Below are 22,107 nucleotides of genomic sequence, written 5' to 3' on the forward strand. Positions count from 1 at the left end.
CCAAAAGTGAAACCTTTGCATCACTGGACCTGGTGGTGAGTGTGTGCAAATGACTTCCTAACAGGAGCCCCCTCACATGCTCACTGTCTTATCCTGGGGAAGGTGTTAGGGACTGAACTGTATCCTCAGATTCTCAAGTTTAAGCCTGTGTCCCCAATACCTCAGAATGTGACTGTACTTTGACATAAGGCCTTTAAAAGGTGATTAAGTTAAAACGAGACCGTTCGGATGGGCCCTCACCCAATCTGACTGGTGTCATAAGAAAAGGAAATGGGGACTGACAGAGGAACACCAGGGATTGAGTGCTCAGAGAAAAAGCCAAGGATAGAGGCATCAAGGACACCAACACTGCCAACAAGCTGACCTGCAACGTCCAGCCTCCAGAACTGCGAAAACAAACTTCTGTGTGTAAGCCTCCAGTAGGTAGTAATTTGCTTTCACAGCCCTGGCAAACAAACACCAAGGGTCACAACCACATTAATTGCTCCTCCCACAATTCAGAATGGTCAGTAAATGAATACAAACAAACCTAAAGATTGTTTGGTTAAAATTTTTAATTAGGCGATTATAATAATACAATTTACACTATTTAATATTTTGTATAAAACCAGTTACAATACACACAATTTTTCAAATACATGTATCAAACTACATAGATATGCAAAGTTTACAAGCCATTACGAAGCTTTATCATAAAAATACCTTCAGGAAAATAAACATTCATTCAACCAGTTCTCTCGGCTTTATAAAATAGGATTAGAAATATACATTTTAGTTAAAAAATCAAGATAATGATTGATCAAATACTGATTAATCAGTTACATTTAAAAATTTTTAATAATAAGTACATGAATGCAGGTTAAAGTATGTAAATTATTAATATAAAACTGCAGTACTATAAGATGACATATCTGCTGACATTAAATTCTACTAGGCAATTGAGGAAGTTCATTTTCTACACAGTATTGGTGAACTGTCTAGTCTTAAAAACACACCTGTAGTATTTCCACCTAGTGACATGGAAAATACTCAGACTTAGGAGAAACAGAAGAGCAGCAGCTAACCTCACAAGGACAGTTTTAGTGGGAGATAACTATTAAAGAATCAAAACAGGTTTCTGAAGTCGTTCTTGATGAGCACTGCTTTCCAAAATACAAATTACCTTTAAAAATGCATGAAAAGAAGCAGTAGAGCTACTTTGAGGACAAACATCAAAGGAATGCATTGCTCATATGTCGCTAACACAGATTCAAGCAAAGGAAAGGCTCCCAGAGCTCTGGGCACAGCACGGCCCAGCCGCAGGGATCAGGCTCCCAAAGAAACACCCTCATCTGTGTGAACACTGGGGAACTCCTCTAAAACCTGTCTGGGCACAAGAGAAGAGGTAGAAATCGCCCTGAGAGGGGGAGGAGGTCAGGGAGGAAAGAAGATGGGTGTTTGGAAGGGGATCGAGTTTGGAACAGAGCCATTCTGGAGGCTGGAAGAGCAATGCGCCGCTAGGAAGCAGCTACACTCGACAAGTAAGGCTACTTGTTTTGGTGAGGCACTGCTCAGGACGGGCCCTCTTCACCGACAGGTCACAGAGAGCCCTGGTTTCTCTTTAAAAAAACATAAAATAGAAGTCTGTCTACACTTTTAGGTACCCAGTTTTGCAGACACCCTTCCTTTGGGCTGTCCCTGACTTTTGATGATTTGTATCCTCAGAAAGCTTCAAGGGCACCTAAAAATATTTCTAATTTAATCCCAATGGAAATGGTTGTGGTGTACTTTTAAAGCTACTTAAGGCTCTTAAGGTAAAGGAATCTCTCCACCTGATATGCCCTGTTTCATATTCCATAGCAACAAGGTTTCCTGTAACAATGGCTTGAAACTAGAATCTCAGAAGATTCTGAGCGTGTGGATTGTTCAGTTGGGGGGAAAAAGAAAAAGAGTCCACTTTTATCCATAGCAAGAAGAACTTTCCAACAGTCTGTCTCCAAGACTTCCTGGATTCTAGATATGCCCCCCCGGAGTTTAACACTGTTGCTATGTCCTTCTGTGTTCCAAGAAATGACTCTTTTATCAAATCACTAAGTTCCTATGACTAACTTCAGTAATGAGCCCATTAAACATGAGGATTTTTAGGAAGAGCCACAGTGAGAGCAATTCTAGCTGGAAATGTGAGCAGTCAACACAAAAAGGCAATTAGTAAAATAAAAAGTACTGTGCTTCACACGGGAGTCCAAACTTTTCACTCTTGGCCATGACAACAAATGGCTTACTCTCTGGGAGGGGATAGCACATTTATTTGTCCTGACATAATAAGGAGGCAAACAAAGTACAGTTCAGATGGAAATTTGATTCTCACAACTACCTGAATTCGTTATGCAGGAGATGGCCTTTAAAAGTATAAAGGGAAGGTTTGCCCTGAGAATTCAATGTGTATGCCTGGGCAGTTTGAATATCTAGCATTCTCTCCTAGAACAATCCAGCAAATGGAATGTTTCTCCTTCCACCCAAAGCTTATTGAAAAGCAGTCTTCCCATCAGGCAAGTTGGTCTTCATGTCTATGAACTTCCAGGGATAGGAAAAGCACTGTTTTTCTGAGATCTAGTCCCTAAGGTGTAAAAGCTGGCATGACCTGACCCCCGCGTTGCCTAATGGGGAAGTACTGCTTGTGTGGCCAAAACAATGGCAGCTTCCATTTGCCGTCAAAGCGAGTCAACCTCACGATTCTCCCAGAAAGTAAATACCAAAATGGAGCCAGGGCTTTCCAATTAGTTTTGCATTAACAGACTTTAATCTGTTTATGCCAACTATTTCTTATTCCTCATAGTTCTGTTTAAAAGGCAGCTTTAAAAAAATGAGATTACCTACTGACCTGATTCATTCACCTTTCAATGTGAAGGCGTTTTGCCTTTCAGTACTGTATCCCTGCACTCTCCAAACTAGGAGAGGCCAACATTGCATTGGTTAACAATAACTAAAACCATTCACTTAAAAAGTATTCTTTAATTTTGGCCCCTCCCCCTTTATAGCAGCAAATAAATTGTGTTTGTGATTGCTTTACATCACAGACTACTTTGTTTCTGTAGGGAGAAGGCACTCTACAAAGAGTTGATTTCCTAACCAAAGGCAACAGTGAAGTGAGTGTCTTATGTACAAACAACTGAAATCCAGATGTGAATAACTCACTGAAATCAAAGGGTGTGTGAATGGCCTTGGGCTGATCACATTCCAAAAAACGTCCACAGTGCTACAGAGAAAAACCCTAATAAAGCAATTAAGTTTTTTTTTTTTTAAAGACACCATTATTTCGGGTTACTGTTTCCAAGGAGAAACACCAAAAGTGTGTTTTTTTTCATGCACAGAAGGAAATATGATTTTAATCTGTATGACTAGGCAACCAAGTAGTTCGGTCCCTAAATGACATATATAGGAATGACTTAAAACAATCTTCCAACTGTGAAGCCAGTTTCTCCTCCGAGTCGTCTAAAGCTACTATTGATGTTTTCTTGCATGTTTTAGGTTACCAGCACACCTACTACCACTTTGTGCCACCACATGCAACAGTCTCCTAATGTGGTTGTCAGAGTCTTGTTAATAAAGCACTCTTTGGTGGAAGACAAGCAGCTTGGGTACTTTACACAGTTAACATTACAACAGTATTACAAATATTAAAGTGAAGATGATTACACAAAATAGTATCAAATTACAGAAAGTACCATTTCAGTAATGCCTGTTTTATATTTATAAATTCTGACATATGGTGAACAGAAAATAAATAGGTAAAAAACCTCCATCAGATCCTTAATTTCTCTGAAGGCCAGCAGCTACAATGATTGCCGTCACAGGGACACATGTGCACCGCACAGAGTAGTCAACCCTCCTGAGAACAGAGGGCTTTGATATTTACACCTGAGACTCAATTTACAACAACTGTTTGGTTGTTCAACTTGAGACATGTCTACAAAAGAAGAGTTGGGCTGTTTTGAAGTCATCACTTGTACCCAAACTCATGTAGTTATTTAAACTCCAGTGGACATTTTCTTCACTGAATAAGCTTCTTAGGCGGAAAGCTGCTAAGGCTTTTGCAATTTTGTTTTGTTCCCAAAATAAATTGTGCTAAGTCCTGTTGTAGTTTTCTGTTCCTAGAGTCTTCCTTCAGTTCTGGTCACAGGTTTTTACTTAACGCAAGACTGTTTTAGTCCTTGAAATGGAGGGACTACAGGGGAAAAAAAAAAAGGATTTTACCATGTTTTCAAGTGTCCCATATGTAGTTATCAAAGACAAGGAAAGCAACAGAATAAAAAATACTAACATGCTAAAAAGTATACTCTTTGTATAATTCTTTAATGACAAATACTTCGGAAAAAACAGTACAATACCAACCATAAAGACAAAGAGGAGAGAAAGGCAGAGCAGAAAAAGGTTCAGTTCTGCAAAAATAAAAAATCAAATAAAAAAACGATACAAAACAATAAAAAAAGAAAAGAAAGGGTGGGGGGCAGAAGCAGCTGAGCAATGAGAGTACCATAATGCCATTAAGGGCATTTGCTGCAAAGCACTCCTTTTCCTTCTTTCCCTCTGAGGAACCAGGCTGCAGGAAGAGCGAAAAGACGAAAAGATAAAAAAGGGTTACTCGATTATTTCCAAAGCCAGAATTTGGTCACAGAGAAAGCTCTGGCACCTCAAGCAGTTTCCAGTTGAGCGGAGTGCGGCAGGCAGCGGACCTGCCCCCTGCCTTCCTCGGCGCTCACTGCGCGGCCGCGAGGGGACCGCCTGCCGGCTCCTAACCTGGGGGCCCCGACACGCCAGGCAGAGACGCCCGAGGAAGCCCCGTCCGTTCGTCAATAATTGCCCTTGATTGATCCTCACCTTACCTCCTTAGTTTCACTCCGCAATTTATTACGTTACACTTGCAACTGAATAGCACCTTTCAGAGAAAAACTAAAGGAAAAAAAGAAGTTAGAAAAACCAATTCCAAGCTGGATGTGACTCTCACTGGGATGATGACGACAACGCTCTATCAGAGCCGCTCATCTAAATTCATCACGGAGCTTTCGGAGACTTCAACTGAATACTGAGTATAAAAGTCCAGGTCAGTTCATAAGTGGGAAAATATCTGGAATTTCAAAGGGAGATTTAACATTTTAAAAGATCAGAGGTAACCAGCACTTTTTAAAAAGAATACTTAGATACAACATTGTGGGGCTTCTACAAGGATGTCCTTTTGGAGATAATGGCAATAACAAATATTAAAACCCAGAGGTGATGGAACAGTCACTGAGATCTGACTCTCATGGACAAAAAGCAGTGACAGGTATGATGATGGCAAGAATCAGAAATGAGAAGACTTAAAAAGAAAAAAAAAAAAGTCCTTAATGTAGGGCTGGTAAAGAGACTCATGGCTTCAAGAGGCCATGGAAAGAGCCCTCACAATACGAATAATAAGGCACAAGACCCCCCAAAGCAATGAACATTAGGCAGGTCTGGCCGGTGGAGTAGAAAGGGATGGTTCCCAATGATTTAATCTAGAATGAAAAAACGTGTATATGACAAGCAAATGGATGAAGTTATAATTTTAAAAGAAAGAAAGAATAAATGAAAGGTTGCCATAAAGCAAGAGCATAGGTCGACAGAAACACACACACAGTGGGCGAGCTATGCACAGACAGGAACTGAATGATATCAGTGAGGTGGGTTCTCAATCAGAGGCACCATGGTGACATTTTCAAGACTCACTCTTAAGAGAGCTCTCCAGAGAGTTAATGAGAGAACACTAAAAAGCAGGCCAATTCTTCAGTGGATTTATTAATTCTTAAAAGAGAAACATTAAAATGGGTTTCTAGCTGTAACAAGAATTGGGAGGTGCAGCAGTGCATTAATTTACTTCTTCCCGCTCAGGAAGGGGATGAGGAAGGTGCACACAGAACCGCCTGGCGGTGAAGATCAGCCGCCCAATGCCCACCAGCAGTCACTCCTCAGCCGGAACTGCTGAGAGCAGAGCTTTTCACACAAGACTGAAGGTGAGACAGGGCCTATATTCAATGCATACATGAGGTAATAACCATCTGCCAAGAGAAAACCAAATGCTATGACAATAGTCCTGTTTTTCAGGTATCAAATATCAAATATTTGCTCTTTTAACATATTTGTGGAAAAATTCTCCAAAGCTGAAGAGCCTCCCAGTGAACTGTCAAAAATCAAGAGCCATATAAGAGGAAAGTGAGTTTAGGTGAGGTGTTCATTCCGGAAGCCTCTAAGAACAGAACAAGGCATGGAAATGCAAGGTCAAGTTCCTACGGCACAATGAAGATGATGATGATGATGATGATGATGATGATGATGACATGTGAACAACACACACCTGCAAAAGAGAAGGCTTCACAAATGGGAGTGACAGCAGACTGGCAACCCCAGTGCCTTATTTATGAACATACACTGGAAGAGTATACTATTTGTTTTTGTGTTGTCTAAAGAAAAGAATTCTATTCAATACTTTAAAATCACTGAATAACCTTAGCTCATGGTATCTTGTCTTGAATCAGATTATGCACAAATGTGTTAACTCCTTTATCACTCTCCAACCAAAAATGAATACTATTCAGTAGGATAGATGCTTCAGGCTACAGCTTATCTGCCTTACCTCCCACGATTTCCTAGAAGTTGGGAGTGGGACCTGTACATAATGTATTTGTCTTTCTTTTGTGGTGGCTCACAGGGTGCTGTGAACACAGGCCAAAGCCCCAGAGGAGGCAAAGGAGGCCCTGCACAAACGGGGCTGGTTGAATATAGCAAGACCCAGTTAAGTCTCACGAGCTTACTTCTTTGCCCTTCCCAATCTCTGAAAGTCCATTTCAGAAAATTAAAAGAAGACTTTTCGCTTTCCAGCACTATCCCCAATGCCTGGAAACTGCTTTGGGCCATTTCAATACGTAATCAAGCATATTCAGTCTGAACTTGACTTTACACCCCTCAGAGCATCTGGTCCAGGGAACTCCAGGAGATGCTCACTGCACAGAAAGCACCTCTGCTAAGAAACACAAGTTTAGATCACTAGACAAGGCCTAGATAGAAAAACTGTCGCACGGCCACATCCCTCAGAGGAACATGGTATGACTGGGCACATCCTGTGCGGCTCCTGGACTTTATTCCTCTGAAACCTGAAGGGCACAATCCAAAAAAAAGGAGAGCAGATTAAATATGCAAGACACAATAGACTGTAATGGAAGCCTGAGAAGCTATACCTAAAAAGATTATGTCCATTCAAAACGTGTCTAACTATCACTACCTCAGGCTTCTTATTTGAATTTTTAAAAACTTAATTCACCAGAAGTGCCAAAGTTAAAATACTCCCATTTCACTCCATTTATTGTGTAAAAGTTAGGGAGGGGGTGGTTGTGATAAAAAAAGAAAAGACAAATCCCCAACTGTCCTACCAATCAGAAGAACTGTTAATATTATGGCATATTTTCCTTTATCTTATTTTAATACATAAATGGAAACATATGCATTTATAAACATAAATATTTATACATCTATACATTTCTACACTCATATAATATACACTGTACATTTACAAAATCAGAGTAATACTTCATAACAGTTATGTATAGCTCATCACTTATTGCTGCATGAGCATTTATCTAGATCATTACATTTTCTTTAAAAACATGAGTCTAGATTCACGTGGTATAATTCATCAATCTTTAGACCATTTCCTCTTTCTGACTGTTAGAAATAACTCTGGTTTTATGTTATAATGTACCTAAGTCTTTGATTTTTGCTCAGTAATAATTAGTATGAATATTTGATGTCTTTCTAATGAAAAATTTTCAATTCTAAAATCATGAGTCAGTGCCTGATTCTCAAATATTTGTACTGGAGCATAACCACATTCTCATATAAGTAAAATTGTACAAAGGAATTGGCAAAGAGGAAAAATGACAGAACTGAACAATTTCTTAATAAAGCAAAATACTTGGAGCCCTCTGCTTTGCCAGCAAGTCCTGTAGGACACAGACTGCTGGCGACCACACCAGAGGCTCACTCAGCACTGAAGATGGGCACCTCAGGCCCAAACCGCAAAGACATGGGAGCAGAAAAATCACAAAGAAACATGGAAATTTGTGCAGGATGGTTTTTTGAAGTCTGGTCTGGGTCATCTTCCGCCGCCTGTGGTCCACCAGAAGGGACTCGCTGTGCCCAGAGTTCAGCACCTCCTACGGGCCGACCACACAGGCTGCCGCCTCCAGGCCAAGACACGTGAACACAAAAAGGAGCCTGTGCCTGCCTTCCACTCCAGAGGCGACACTCTGAGCCTTACCTGCTCTTTCCTCAAGAGGGATCTGCTTTTAGGATACATTAAAAATAAAATGCCTGCCTTCAGTTCATGACAAGCATCCAAAGACAACAGTTTTGGTCACAGAATATTCCCTTTCTTCCCTTACTAATAATGAAGGAAGTGTGGACTGTGGCCAGGAGGACAGTTCCGAGGTAAAAAAAAAGGATCGCACACTCAAGTGCACGTTATTTCCACCAGCAGACTTGTCTGCAGTGAATTCCCCAACAATTATGCTGTATCAGATACACAGGAAGATTTCCTCTAAGACCTGACAGAGAGCTTTGGAAATTCTTAATTAAGAACTTATATATACAACATTCTCAACTCTCCCATATTATGACTCAGAGACCACATTGCCAGCATTGAGAATTATCTTTTAAAAACAAAACTAAACAAAAGCCTGCATTAAAATGGTCCCGATTTTCTTAAGATGACAAACAAATGAAAAACATTTGATTAATTTCCCATCACAGGGACTCTGCTTTTTCCTATCTTCATTTCTATCTCCAGAAGATTAAACTGGAAAACCAATGTTGGGAACTTTTCAGAACAGTAGGATTCTTTTCTCACCTTTTAAAACTGCTTTTTCTTGAAGCAGATCTGGTGGTTCTTTTAGTAATGCCTGCACTGCCAGAAATGTTAGGTTCAGATGTTTTACAGCTCTGAACACTGGACTGAAGAATTACTCTGAAAACAGTTGGGAAAAAAAAAAGATTATATTCACTGAAACAATTTGCAAATACTTGACAGGAAGGCATTTTTGCACTTCAGTGCAAATTATTTAACGGAGAATTGATAGGATTTTCCATAAACACATTTGCCAACAAACTGAAACACATTTTTATATCAAGGTCTTTTGAAATGAACCATCGTGTTTCCCTATGAGGGTTACACAAAGACAATTACAGCACTTTGCTTTTGGAAAATGCATGACCTGGCATTTTAAAAAATTCCCACACCAGAGAAATCAATCAATAAAACAATCTGTGTCCCAAAGTAAAAGTAGATTCTCAGAATTCCAGTCATGAAAACAAGAACTCATTTAAACCCCCTAAAATGCTGAAGAATGTGAATATAAATATGTATACAATATTCACTCCTCAGAGCTGAGAGTAAGGGCAATAAACTCTGAATCAATACCAATTTTATAAAACATTCCAAATTTGAAAAACATGTTCAACCAAATTTGAGTTTTGTCTGGATTACAACTACTTACTAGTCACCAAGTACCCAATAACAAGAAAGTAAAACTGCTAGATTTTGTGAGACTTAATTAAACTCTAAAAACCTCAAGGAAGTGATGTATATGGGAGCAAATTACCCCAAAGGCAAATTAATGAATCAGAAAGAACTCCCCAAGATTAAGCCTCCTGTATGTTAAGTGGAGGGTACTTCTGTCTGCTTTTTTCTTAAGGGAGGGAGAGGGAGGGAGAGAGAGAGAGAGAGAGAGAGAGAGAGAGAGAGAGAGAGAGAAACTGATGTGAGAAATAGCAATTGGTTGCCTCCTGTATGCCCTGACATAGGACAGAACCCCCAACGCAGGCATGTGTCCCATCTGGGAATAAACCTGAGACCCCCCACTCTGCCCAAGCAACTGAGTCACACAGATGAGGGCTAGAGGGTGTTTTTAAATTCCTTGTTCAACTGTCACAGGGAAAACAGCAGAAAACAGTAAGAGATAATGACTGAATTGGAAAAATGTATGCACACACATTTATATATTCAACTTTGACTTTTCTGTAAGAGAAAACACTGACTTGAAAAAGCTCCCTGTTTTCATATCCAAGTACCCAATAACAAGAAAGGTAAAGCTGCTGATAACAACGGACTTGAACCTAGCTCCTAAGAGTAAAAATAAACCATTACGACAAACTAGTAGCCCTACCTCCTATGCCTGCATTACCACTGTTAGTTAACCACCAAAGCCAGGCCCTTAAAATAGTATAAATAGATTAGTAAATTCCTATAATCTCAGTATTACCCAAAGCACTAAATACTCAATATTTAGTAAAATGCTAACTTCCCATCATTAAAAACCAATGGGTTCCATTGCACCGGAGCAGAAGTCTGGAGGCCAGCGGTGTCTGAGGAAGAAAGGGGAGTGGGCTGAGGCAGCGGCTGTTATCCCAGCTCCTCCGCTTTGTCCACATAGGATTTCTGAAGGCCTTAAGAAATGGACCTTCCATCTCGCTGAGAGAAACCGATCTTCGGTAAATGAGCCAATGCTCGACTCAGAGTTTCTCATAAAGTTTTATCATCCTAAATATTGAATATTCCAGCAAAACAGAAAAAGTATATTCAGACACAGTTGTGCAATTAAAGACACCAACTGCCCTGGTATAGGAATTCTACCCCTGAAAACAAGGACTTACTTTAAAATTCTTTCTAATTCTATCAAATGAAAGGGAAAATCTGATCTACTAGAGTTCTGCATAGAGAAAAACAAAACAACAACAGCAACAACCAGCCAAGGATGCTTCCACAGCCATTTCGAAGTCCAGGCCCCATGCTTGGGGCTGCCTGCTCGCAGGGCTTGTGGTTTTTATCTCCATTTTTACAAATGAAGATAATGAGACTCCTGTTGGCTTTTTTGAAATACCATTCCTGCTTTTCGAGTGAGGCCACTTGAGGCCAAAAGTATAGACAATTACCACCCTGTAAAATCATTAATAGGAGGAAAAACAAGAGCCAATACACTGCCTGCTTTGGAAATTTTAAGAACTAGTTTCTTAAATTACTGATACGGAAATGTTTAAATACTATTCAAGACATGATATTACTGCTAAATCAAATTTTAGTCTGACAGAAAACTTCTTAAAAGTATTTTAAAGTATTGTTAGCATTAGTGTAAATAATTAATGTGAAACTTTGAAAATCCGAGCATGACAGACATTTGGAATGCATTATCACACTAATAAAGACTCAGGTCACCAGATATTTGCATTAAGAACAGAGCAATTATTATATCTGTAGGTTATGCATCAATAAAGTGGGGAAAACAAACAGCAATGACACTTAGATATTACTACCTGTGATATCCTACAATTAACACCTGATAAGGTGGGATAAGCTGGCAAACTCCGCCACAGAGTAAATGGGACACTACATCCCACCTTGCAAACCAGGGCAATCACATGGCTTTTCAGAGCACTATTTAGTCCGTACATGTATTTTCTCCTTTCCATCTTTCCCTGGCAGAATCCTCAGTCCTACTTTTTATCTCTAGCCCACACTGCAGTTCACTTTGTTCTGAGCCTCAGTATTCCCAGATTATGGATACAACATGTCTGCAAGTTGAGGCTACAGAAAAGCAAAATCTGAAAAGCCAGGTCTCTTGCCTATCAAGTCACAAAATGCTGTGAGCATAAACATTCCCACTCCAAGAAAAGAATCCATCAGCATAACTACGCACTATGTGCACTGGCGTGGACCACCGATACAAAACAAGTCTCCCCGCAATGGGCCTGAGGCCCCGCCCACGAAGGACGTGACGCGGCAGCTCAGGCACCCAGGCACGCTGCCTAACAACCCACCAGGCCAACAGAGGCGAATGCCAACGATGGGGCGCCCATGAGCGATCACCTCAAAAGACAACTACAAGGGTTATACTGGTTTCTATCATTGTTACTGTTGAAAGCTTTTGTTTCTGAAAATTCCATATTAATCAATCAGGCTAACTTGAATACTCTGCTTTGGGTCTAATCCAATGGTAAATGTTAGTATTAACAGAAAAAGGTTATACCTTACAGAGAACAGCAGAAAGAAAAAAGCCTGATGGAACTCATTTAAAACTTGCCTGGGAAAATAATATAATCATAAATCACCTAGGTATTATTAGCGATGCCTCCACCCATTTAGAATCCCACCTATTCAAGACAGCTTTGCCCCTGCAAATACTTTGAGATAAATCTATTTAGTACATGATGCCCTTGAGTCAGAATATCTGGAAATCTAAGATTACTAAGAGACATAAAGGAAAAAAACAAAAAAAAAAAACAAAACAAAAAAGGGTAATCTATATCATAAATACAGCTTACCAGCCTATGTGATGTTTGTATTTAATAAGATATTTAAGAAAATGTCATAAATAGAAACACGTTAAGCAGCTTTTCCTTGATTTTGAAAAGAATGAAGTTGGCAAGGTTTCATAATCTTTTCTAGCCATCTGAATGAAACCACAAAGCACTGGAGTTGGTTGCCTTGGAATTTTATTTTGGAGGAGGTCCTAGAAGAAACTTTTGTATTTCTTTATAACTCCAGAGTCCAACTTGGAACAAGAAAAGAAGTTCTTAAAATATGAGCTGAAGAAAAAATTTCAGAGAAAAAAGAATACAGCCTGGACATGAGGGGGAGGTGGTCAACCGCAGCCTCGGGGGGCACACCTCCTGTCTGTGCGCTTCCTCTGGACTAGGATAGGACCTGGGGAAGTTTCTTGCCAAAGCCTTCAGCAGAAAAGAAGTCTCTTCACTGTTAAGGTGTTCATTTAAGATGAAAGATATCAAAAGAATACAAGGTCTGTCTATATTAATGTAGTAGTGGCATTTCGGTTACTTTCGGGAAAGAAGGAAAGCAGGAGTGAATAAGGAGCAGTGAGGGTCGTGCAGAAACCCAATCATAAACAAAGGACTCCATCCAGTCTTCTTTGCTTTCCTGGTTTTGGTTAACATCAAGTTTTGAAAATTGTACTTAACTGTAAGGTGGAGAAAGTGAAATGAGGTAGAGGAGAAAATTCTGCAAACTCTCAAGACAGAAGACTTATTAGGAGAACAGCCATCTGCCAAGAGCAGGCTATGTTCACTAGCAGAACCAGAGGGGAAACCGGACGCCACGTTCAACAGACCTTCAGGCTACAAAGCCAAATCTTCACTAACATCAGAAAACCAGTGGGAAAATTACTTTTGCTAGATTGGAAAGGGCATACTAAAGATACTTACTCTAGAAAACTAGAGGAAAGTTCTACAGACAATTGATCAAAAGAAAAGCATCCCAAATTATTTCAATCTAACTAAATATTTTTGTCAAGGGAAAAGAAGCTAGTTCAGAGTCTTTTAAAACTGGAATTTCAAAAAACCTGTTAAGAGTAAACACAACTTAAAAACAAAGTGTGTTGTTTTTAATATCCCATGTAAGAAAAGAATAGTGAAGGCCTCCCTCCCCGCCACCATCCCGTTAATTGAAGAACTTTAGAAAAAGATCCTTTGAAAAAAGGCAAATCAGCAAAGCTAGGAGAGCTGGCAGTGAGAAAAACATGCATCAGGAGACACACACTGGACACCAGATGTGAGCACTAGTAGAGAAATGGAATGGAACACTTACACAGCAGCTATTTGTCAAAGGGTCCTGATGGCTACTGTGTTCTTAAACCATCGAGACAGACTAGCACGATGGGAAGAATGTAGTCACAAACAATCCACCAGATGACAACACTACACAGTGCAGAGGTCAGCACAGCTAGGGAACATCTGGAAAGGGGTGAAGGGGAAAGAACAGATGTTCAAATCGGGAAGCCAAAGTAAATAAAATAAATAAATAAAGCCATGTGTAAATTTTAGACACCCTGTGATGATGCAAAGGGGTGGGAAACAAGGATGGAGTATTGTCATCTTATGTAGGAAAACAATGGTGTCTTCAATATTATACTGATTTGATATTTGGTAACAAAGGGGTAGACCCGATCTCTAGTTTGGTGACTGCCTCCATGTTAATTTAAATCAGAGTTGTTCTATAACAACAAATTCTTCAAAAAGCATAAGATATACACGCACAGGAAGCTAAACCAAACCAGAGAAAAAGGAGGCAAAAACCGACAAAAAAAAAAAAAAAAAAAAAAAAAAAGGCCCTTGACTGCTTACTAACAACCATTCCCTAAGAGGCACAACTATAAATGAACACAGCACAGCAGAATTGATCTTATTTTAATGGAGCCATAAACTGTACCATCCAGAAGTTTAGGCAAATTGCATATTTTGAAACAAGGGTTACAGAAATACAGACAACCCCAGATAACACAAAATGAAGAAAATTTCCCTTATGTATTAATACTGTAAATCCTCACTGACCATGGATGGTTTTGCAACTTTATTCAAAACAACATGTGACAAAACTAATTTTATCATAGACAATGAGATTGACAGAAGTTAATTTCCTCTGGCATCTCATCACTGTTATTAACAAAATGATGGGATTTGAGGACCTGCTGTACTATATAAATTTCCTTAGTTGTTTCCCTCAGGAAACCAAACATGGCTTTCAGTTTGGTGTTTCTTAATCTACTGGTCTAGCTCCTAGCAGTAAGGAAGAAACCCTCCTTACAGTGGGAAGGGCAGTCATTCCTTCCAACAACTACATTTCCAAATGGTCAACCAGATACATTTGTGACCAAATGCGTAAAGCTCTACTGAGTATTTGCTTTGTGCAAGATATTGGGCTGATCAAGTCAGAAATGAATGATTTGACCTACTATCCCATTTTTATTACTGTCCTTGTCATCTTCACCATTGAACACTATGTGCCAGGCGCAGGCGTCCTAAGTGGGCATGAATCAAATCTAACCCACACTCGCATTTAGTACTGCCATAAAAAAAAAAATTAAAAAATAAAAATAAAAACAAACCTGCTATATGTTAGGATTACAGGGGCTTAAAATTTACACAAAATGTAACAAATGACCTTGGAACACTACAGGACTCTCTACCTATCTCAATTTTCATTTGTAGTTATTGATTTAACAGTTATCTCAAAGGCAGAATGGTCTGAATATCCAGGTGTCTACATTATAGATTTTTATTTGTCCGTCTGGTAAAGCTCATGGCGTAGTAATTATTTTCCAATGATGAAAACACACCCACCTACACTGTACAGTTAAGGGAGATTTAAGGCTTTTCAATTATATCTATATTTTTACATACTCCCATGTAGGATACACTTCCATCCTTCATGGAGCATTTCATTTAACTAGAACAAACCCAGTAGAAATGATCAGTATGCAGAAATAGAGCAGCACAAATGAAGTTATAAAATATACCAAATCTACTTGAGCACAGACAATAACATACTTGCAATCACTCCTGATGAGCATTTCGAGGTCATGGTGCTACGTGATTTACTGTCTTCATGGGAGTCAGGATCAAACAGGTTTTCTGAGAAAATGACTGTCTTACAATTTCTAATGACTTTCCCCAAATATTGACTATAAAATAGAAACCAATAATTGGAATGATATTTTATGTACTGCAACTTTCTCTTAAGAATCACCAGTACTTACATAATTTTCACTAACTTTCCTTATAACAAGTATTTTTATTCAGATCCAAATACCAGTAGAGAAGAAAAATAACTTGCCTGCAGTAACAGATGAGTCAAAATCAGGAGGCAGGAATTGAATTTAGATTTCTCAATCCAAACTACTGTTGAAAACTCTCTCAGGGGACTTTTATTTCTAAAATAACAACAAAGACTTGGGAGGGAAAGAAAATCTCCAACTGACCTCCTTTCCTAGGGCCCAAAGAGCTACAAATAAGAGCAACACAGAGATGATTTTAACAGCAAAGAGAGTTTCAAAAATCAGAGGGGATAAGCAAAATGCTGTGACGGAGGAAGGGAAATGTGCTGAGACTAACCTAAAACCCACCAGGGTCTGTACACACAATTTAGAGCTTTGAGGAATGTCAGCATTCTGCCTTTTCCTTTCAAAGTGCGGCCTACAAGTTCGTTAACTGTGTGGATGGAAGGAGGACAGTTTTGGGATTATTCTATTATTTTTGGGAATTACCATTAAAGGAGATCTGGAAATGGTTCCTTTTTAATAACATTAAAAAAATTTTTACGATAATATTTTACTTGGTTTTAATTTATGCCGAGTGCTTAAGAGCAAAGGGCCAGGGTCCTTTATTCCTTTTAGGGGTAAGGAGGCGTCTAACAACTTAATGAAACAAATGAGAGCAGGACGCTGGTCTCTCCACCCCCAGCCTTTGTCAGTGACTTTCACTCAACCATCTCTGAACACGTTCAACTTTCATCCCAGGAACCTTGAACAGCAAGGTGAATCTAACAGCATCTAGCATCACCTTCTGGTTTCCAACAATATTTAGAATTTTATTCTTCCTTCGTTTTCTTTTATATTTACCACAAACCTATCAGCTAAGAGAGAGATGTTTATAGCCTCAAATCTTCTAGAAAACAGCATCAAGTGATCTGAACTCTAGAAAACATATTCATGAGGTAGCAGATTCAGTAACAAGAAAATTTTCTGTACGCCTTATTTAACAGTAACTTGTGACTAAGCAGAATTGCCATCTCCTGATCCCAACCTGACTTTGAACAGAAGGCAGTAAGCTGTTGAGAAAAAAACTTGATGGTGCAGATCCTTAAAAACAAAACAAAAAACCTGGGGACAATGAAGAAGTAACCCATAAAATTATGCACTTTCTAGGGCTTATTAAGTGTGGTGCCTGGACCAGCAACATCTGCAGCACCTGGATTCTCACTAGAAACGCAGAGTCTCAGGCTGTACCCCAGACCCATTGACCCCGATCTGCATTGTAATGAGCTCCCCGAGGAGACTCAAACATGGACTGAAATCTGAGAAGCTCTGCTTTGGGCACTGCCTTCTCCTCCATCATGTCTAAAATTGGCTTCAGAATAATTAGCTGGAGGGACTATAATGCTTCTAAATAAAAATAACCATGAAGCCTGTAAATACAGACTTGTAATGAAATTAAAAACAAAATAGCACTGGGGAGTTAATTACATAAAATGCACCAGTCTTAAAGCATTCTAGTTGACCGAAGCACCACTTCAAAGATAATTAACACCTCTAAGCAATACTGATGCCTTTCATTCACATGGCACTTTGTGTTGGAAACTTTGATTCTTTTCTTTGGATCTTTTATGAACCTCCCAAGGCAGAGGCCCACGACAACACATACCTTACATGTAATTCTACTTCAGGATTTAAGATTATGAGGAGATACTGGTAAAGAATCACTTTTAATTAAAAAAGCTTGCTCTTTTCTGCCATGAACATTTATGGCATTATTAGTTCCTTACCATATTACAAGGTGCTTCCTGAATAAATGACCTATCTCCATCACTAAGAAGGGGGAAGAGGCTGGAATTTGGTGCCCCAACAATGGTAAGGGAGGTTACTGGAAGGAAAAAAATCCAGTGTCACAGGTGGAAGCATCTACTAAAGAATACTCTAGGAAAAAAGTACGACAGCCACATTTTTGATTCTACATTTTTTAAAACCATAATGAATGAGCTTGAATCTAAACTACCACTTACCCAAGACAAGGACAAGTGGACAAACCACCCTCAGTGATTACAAAACTTCCTATCCCCATGCTAAACCTTCTTCTGGAACTTAAAAAATAATTCCTCAAACAAAAAATTCATACAAAAATACAGTTCAATCTTTTGTTGCCCTAAAGTAATATAATAACATTAAGCCACCATGTCACCACTGATTAAATTCCACCATGTTAAAAGAAATTACTTGTAATATAGTGGTGAATTCAGAGAAATTCACAATTTTAAATACTTATAGACATATCTATTGTTCTGCAGTTTACATCTGGTGTCACGCTTGTGAGAACGTCACACAGAAATTACGCCTGGAGAAAATGCACTCCTAACACTGCTTTCGTATGTACAAGCTAGTGTGCTTAGGATAGAACAGAGGTAAACAAAGGATGGCCAGGAGCTTCTTGGGCAACAGCCTTCGATTTAAAATGACTTAGTAATCATTTCTAAGTGGCATAATGGACATGCAACCATGGAGAAAAATGTACAGGACAAAACAGTCACAAAGGACCTCAAACACATACTAAATAACACCACCCACACAAAGAAACCAAACTCACGTGAGGGGAATAGCATTTGTTTTTGATTGTCTTCTGCTTTTCAGGGCCCGAAGTCTATCACCTTGTGTCACTCCACTGACTTCGTCGTCATCACTGTACTGTACAAGTAGAAGAACACTGAGCTAATGACTTAAGTTGCACTTATTAATGTAGTAAAGCATAGCATCTACATTTATCCACAGAACACACACAAATACATACTTCAACTTTCACCTGAACTCGAAAATATTTTGCTACTTTCAAAATAAAGCTACAAGTCACATTTCAAGACAACCAAACATTAACTTTCACAAACACAGAACCCAATAGCACTTTTGTTATAAAGTATACTGACAGTGAAGAGGCATAACGGGTTTTCAATATTGAAAACATTCTTGTTTAATTTAACCATCTACTTATCACCCCTTAATAGGATACAGCTACCCCCTAAACTCTCGGATCTCTAAAGTTCTCCATTTGAGAACGACTGGTTCCCTAAGTCAGCTGTCATGAAATGGGAAAAGGTGTCAGGAAGGAGGTGTCACTAGGTCCATCTAAAGAGCTTACTTCACATACCTCTTCCACCAGTGCCTAGTGAATAAAAAAGAACTCAGTTTGTTCTAACTATTTTGAGTAAAAAGTTCCAAGAGAGGGCTATAAGTATAAAAAATGTGTGACAATAATCCCTCAAAATGTGCTTTTATTACTTTTATCTCCAGTTCCTTTCATGCCCTAAATGGTTCTCAACAGCATTTAAAGTAACAACAACAGAGTGATGGGGATGGTTCAGTTACCAGTTCAGATTCCAGCTTGTCTTGATTCTCGACACCATTGATCGAAATGTCATCAACAGCCAGGAGGAGTTTTGAGACAGCCGCTTTGTGTTTTCCATTTTCCTGATCCCTTAACTTTTGACGAAAATAGTCACCTTCCAACCAGAGGCTTGACTGTTTCCTGTTACGGCATTTAAATAACATCAAAATACACCTTGCCAGAAAGATACAATCGAACAACTTTATCCTACTAGATGATATGTTGTTACTGGAGACTAAGAAAAATTCTATTTCCAATTATTTCCCAGACCCAAGTGTTCTCTGAGGAATTACAAAAGCTCTCCATCTACTTACATCACTAAAAACTGTTGCTGAGGCCCAATCACTGAGCCTGGTCTACAGATTCTGATCCAAGCGATGGTCTCAGCTGCTGTCATCCTGTAATGCTTCATGATGTAGCAGGCTATCAGAGTACCTGTTCGCCCAAGGCCAGCTAGGAAAAGAAACAAATGAATGAGACCTGGTCCCTTGTACTCCAGAATTATGTTAGACTGGTAGAATTTTTTCAAAAGGCTTGCCATGATTTGCTTACCTCAACAGCAGTTCTCAAGTTTGGATGCACATTGCAATCCCTTGTAGAGTTTTAAAAAGTACTGTCTCACCTCTAGAATTTTGATTTAATTGGTATGCAATACAGCCTGGACACAGAGAGTTCTAAAATCCCCCAGATGATTCTATTTATTGCCAAAATTGAATATCACTTTATAAGTGATGATTCTCAGTAAGTGCAGTGTTCTCTACTCTGGGTTTACTATTAATGGTAAAATCATGCTTCCAAAAACACAGGCTTAAAATCTTGCAAAACGTTCCCCCTCATCCAACAGTTTTTTCTACTCTACTTTTATATTCATTTTCACATGGATTTTTTGTTTTCACTCTATTCCTGCAATCTTCCTTCACTCTCACCTGAACTACTATCATTATTTCCTGTGATGGTAATTTTATGTGTCAACCTGGCAGGTGTATTTGAGTGGGCTTCTGAGTAAGCACATTACCATCCATGTGGGTGGGCCTCACTCAATCAGTTGAAGGTCTGAACAGAACATAAAGACTGGCCTCCCCAAGCTAGAAGGAATTCTCCAGCAGATGGCCTTCAGACTTCAATGGCACCACTAGCTCTTCTGGGCCTACATCCTGCCAGCCCACACTGCCGATTTTGTACTTGCCGGCCTTCATATTTGTGAGTCAATTCCTTATAATATTGTCCTCCTATATATAACACATCCTATTGGTTCTGTTTCTCTGGAAAACCCTCACCAATACGGATTTTGGTACTGCGACTGTAACAATACGTAAAAACGCACAAGTAGCTTTGGAACTGGAATTGTAAAGGCTACAAGAGTTTTAAGGTTCACGTAAGAAAAGAAAAACCCTAGACTGCCCTGAAGAAACTGTTGGCAGGAATATGGAGGTTAGCACAGACACAGGCGGAAATGAAGGCCATATGATTAGAAACTAGAAGAAAGCAATCCTCGTTAGAAAGTGGCAAAAAACCTGGCTGAATTGTGTTCTTGTGGTTGGTGGAAGGCATGGTTTGTGAGCAACAACCTTGGACATTTAGTAAAGGAGACCTGTGAGCAAAGTGTTGAAGGTGCAGCCCTGGGCTCTTCTCACTGACAGTGAAATATGATAGGAGAGATGAATTGAAGAAGAGCTTTTTAACCAAAAAGGAACCAGAAACTAAACATTTTGAAAATTCTAGGCCCATCCATGTTGCAAAAGGTGAGAAAGCATGTTCTGAAGACAACACCAAAGGTGTGGCTGAACCAGCAATTCTATAAAGATATTACCCGTGGATTTAATCACCAGAAGTAAAAAACAGTGATGGGATTACACCACCAGACATGGTCAGTTTGGATTAAAAAGGGACAGCGAGCCACAGGATGCAATAAAGGAGGGCTTTCAGATTCCTGGGCCATGGGACTAGACAGGAGGTATCTGGCTGCAAACATGTCGAATCCTTCAAGAAAAATGGAAGCATGACCCTGAGAGTACTACAGATATGCAGGACTGCCACCACCACCACTGCAGGCCCCAGGGGCATGGCTGTGTCTACCCCCTCCAAGTCCTAGGATGGAGCTGCCTGTCTTTCAGTGGACCTCAGGGACCAAGGAGATGGAACTGCCTCCCCTGTGGGCTTGCAGAACAGATAATGGAGCAAAGAGCATTAGTCTCAAGCCTGAGGATTTCATGGCATTTGTCTTGCTAGGTTTGGACTTGCTTGGGACTTATCACCCCTTCCTTGTTTCCAATTCCTCCCATTTGCAATGGGAATCTCTATCCTATGCCTGGCCCACCACTGGCTTTTGTAAGCACATAGCTTGTCTGCTTTCACAGGTTCAAAGCTGGAGAGGAATTCTGCCTCAGAATGGACTTTCAACTTGGAACTGATGCCGGCATGAGTTATGACTTCGGGGGACTTCCAGCCAAGATGGAGGCATAGACAGACATGCTGTATCCCCCTCCACAACTAAGAAGGAATACAACTACCTCAAAACTAGAGACAATCAGAAGTTCCAGAAAATCAAACTGCATGGAAGTCCAGCAAACAAAGATATAAAGAAGAAATACTCATCCAAACAGGCAGGAGGGTTGGAGCCGGGGCAGAGAGAACTCAGTGTGGTGGTGGTGGTGGCAGCAGCTACAATGGCAGACCAGCATAAAGTGCAGTTACATGTTTTAAAAAGTGGGGAGGGTCATCTGAGGAGCGTTCCCAGCACCAGACCAGACCAGACCTCAGAACTCACAGTCCCAGCACCAGGGAAATAAAGTCTCATTGTTTTTGACTGTGAAGACCAGTGGGAGTTGGGGCAGAGAAAGAAACTGCCGGTCTCTTAGCAGAGTCCGCTTGTTTAAAGGGCAAACGGTCCTAAAATGTCCGCACACCCACCCACCCTGGGATCGATGGCCAGGGCAACAGCTAGAGAGGCGCCAGTCGAATATGGAAGTGGTAGAAGTTCCTGGGAAAGGGGAGAGTGCTGAGCAAGTGGCATTGTTCCCTCAGACCCCTCCCCACCACACAGTGCCACAATATGGTGAAATGGGTCATCCTGTACTGATGAATACCTAAGGCTCCGCCCCTTACAACGTAACAGGTGCTACAGCT

At 40.0% G+C, this 22,107-nt stretch overlaps 1 protein-coding gene across 2 annotated transcripts in view; it reads right to left on the bottom strand.

The window, feature by feature from the left end:
- Window positions 1–919: 919 nt before the first annotated feature.
- The window catches only part of CDC14B (cell division cycle 14B), a 99,511-nt gene continuing 78,323 nt past the window's right edge, over window positions 920–22,107 (bottom strand). For both annotated transcript variants that reach the window (XM_090274039.1, XM_090274040.1), the window contains exons 10-14: window positions 19,296–19,434; window positions 18,963–19,122; window positions 18,190–18,287; window positions 8,897–9,013; window positions 920–4,204 (exon numbers count right to left, since the gene is read on the bottom strand). In XM_090274039.1, coding sequence (XP_090130165.1) covers window positions 4,168–4,204; window positions 8,897–9,013; window positions 18,190–18,287; window positions 18,963–19,122; window positions 19,296–19,434 — 551 coding nt within the window. In that variant the 3' untranslated portion in view covers window positions 920–4,167. The remainder of the gene's footprint in view (window positions 4,205–8,896; window positions 9,014–18,189; window positions 18,288–18,962; window positions 19,123–19,295; window positions 19,435–22,107) is intronic.

This window comes from Furipterus horrens, unplaced genomic scaffold (assembly GCF_987537825.1).
Source record: "Furipterus horrens unplaced genomic scaffold, mFurHor1.1.pri manual_scaffold_4, whole genome shotgun sequence".
Classification (NCBI taxonomy): domain Eukaryota; kingdom Metazoa; phylum Chordata; class Mammalia; order Chiroptera; family Furipteridae; genus Furipterus; species Furipterus horrens.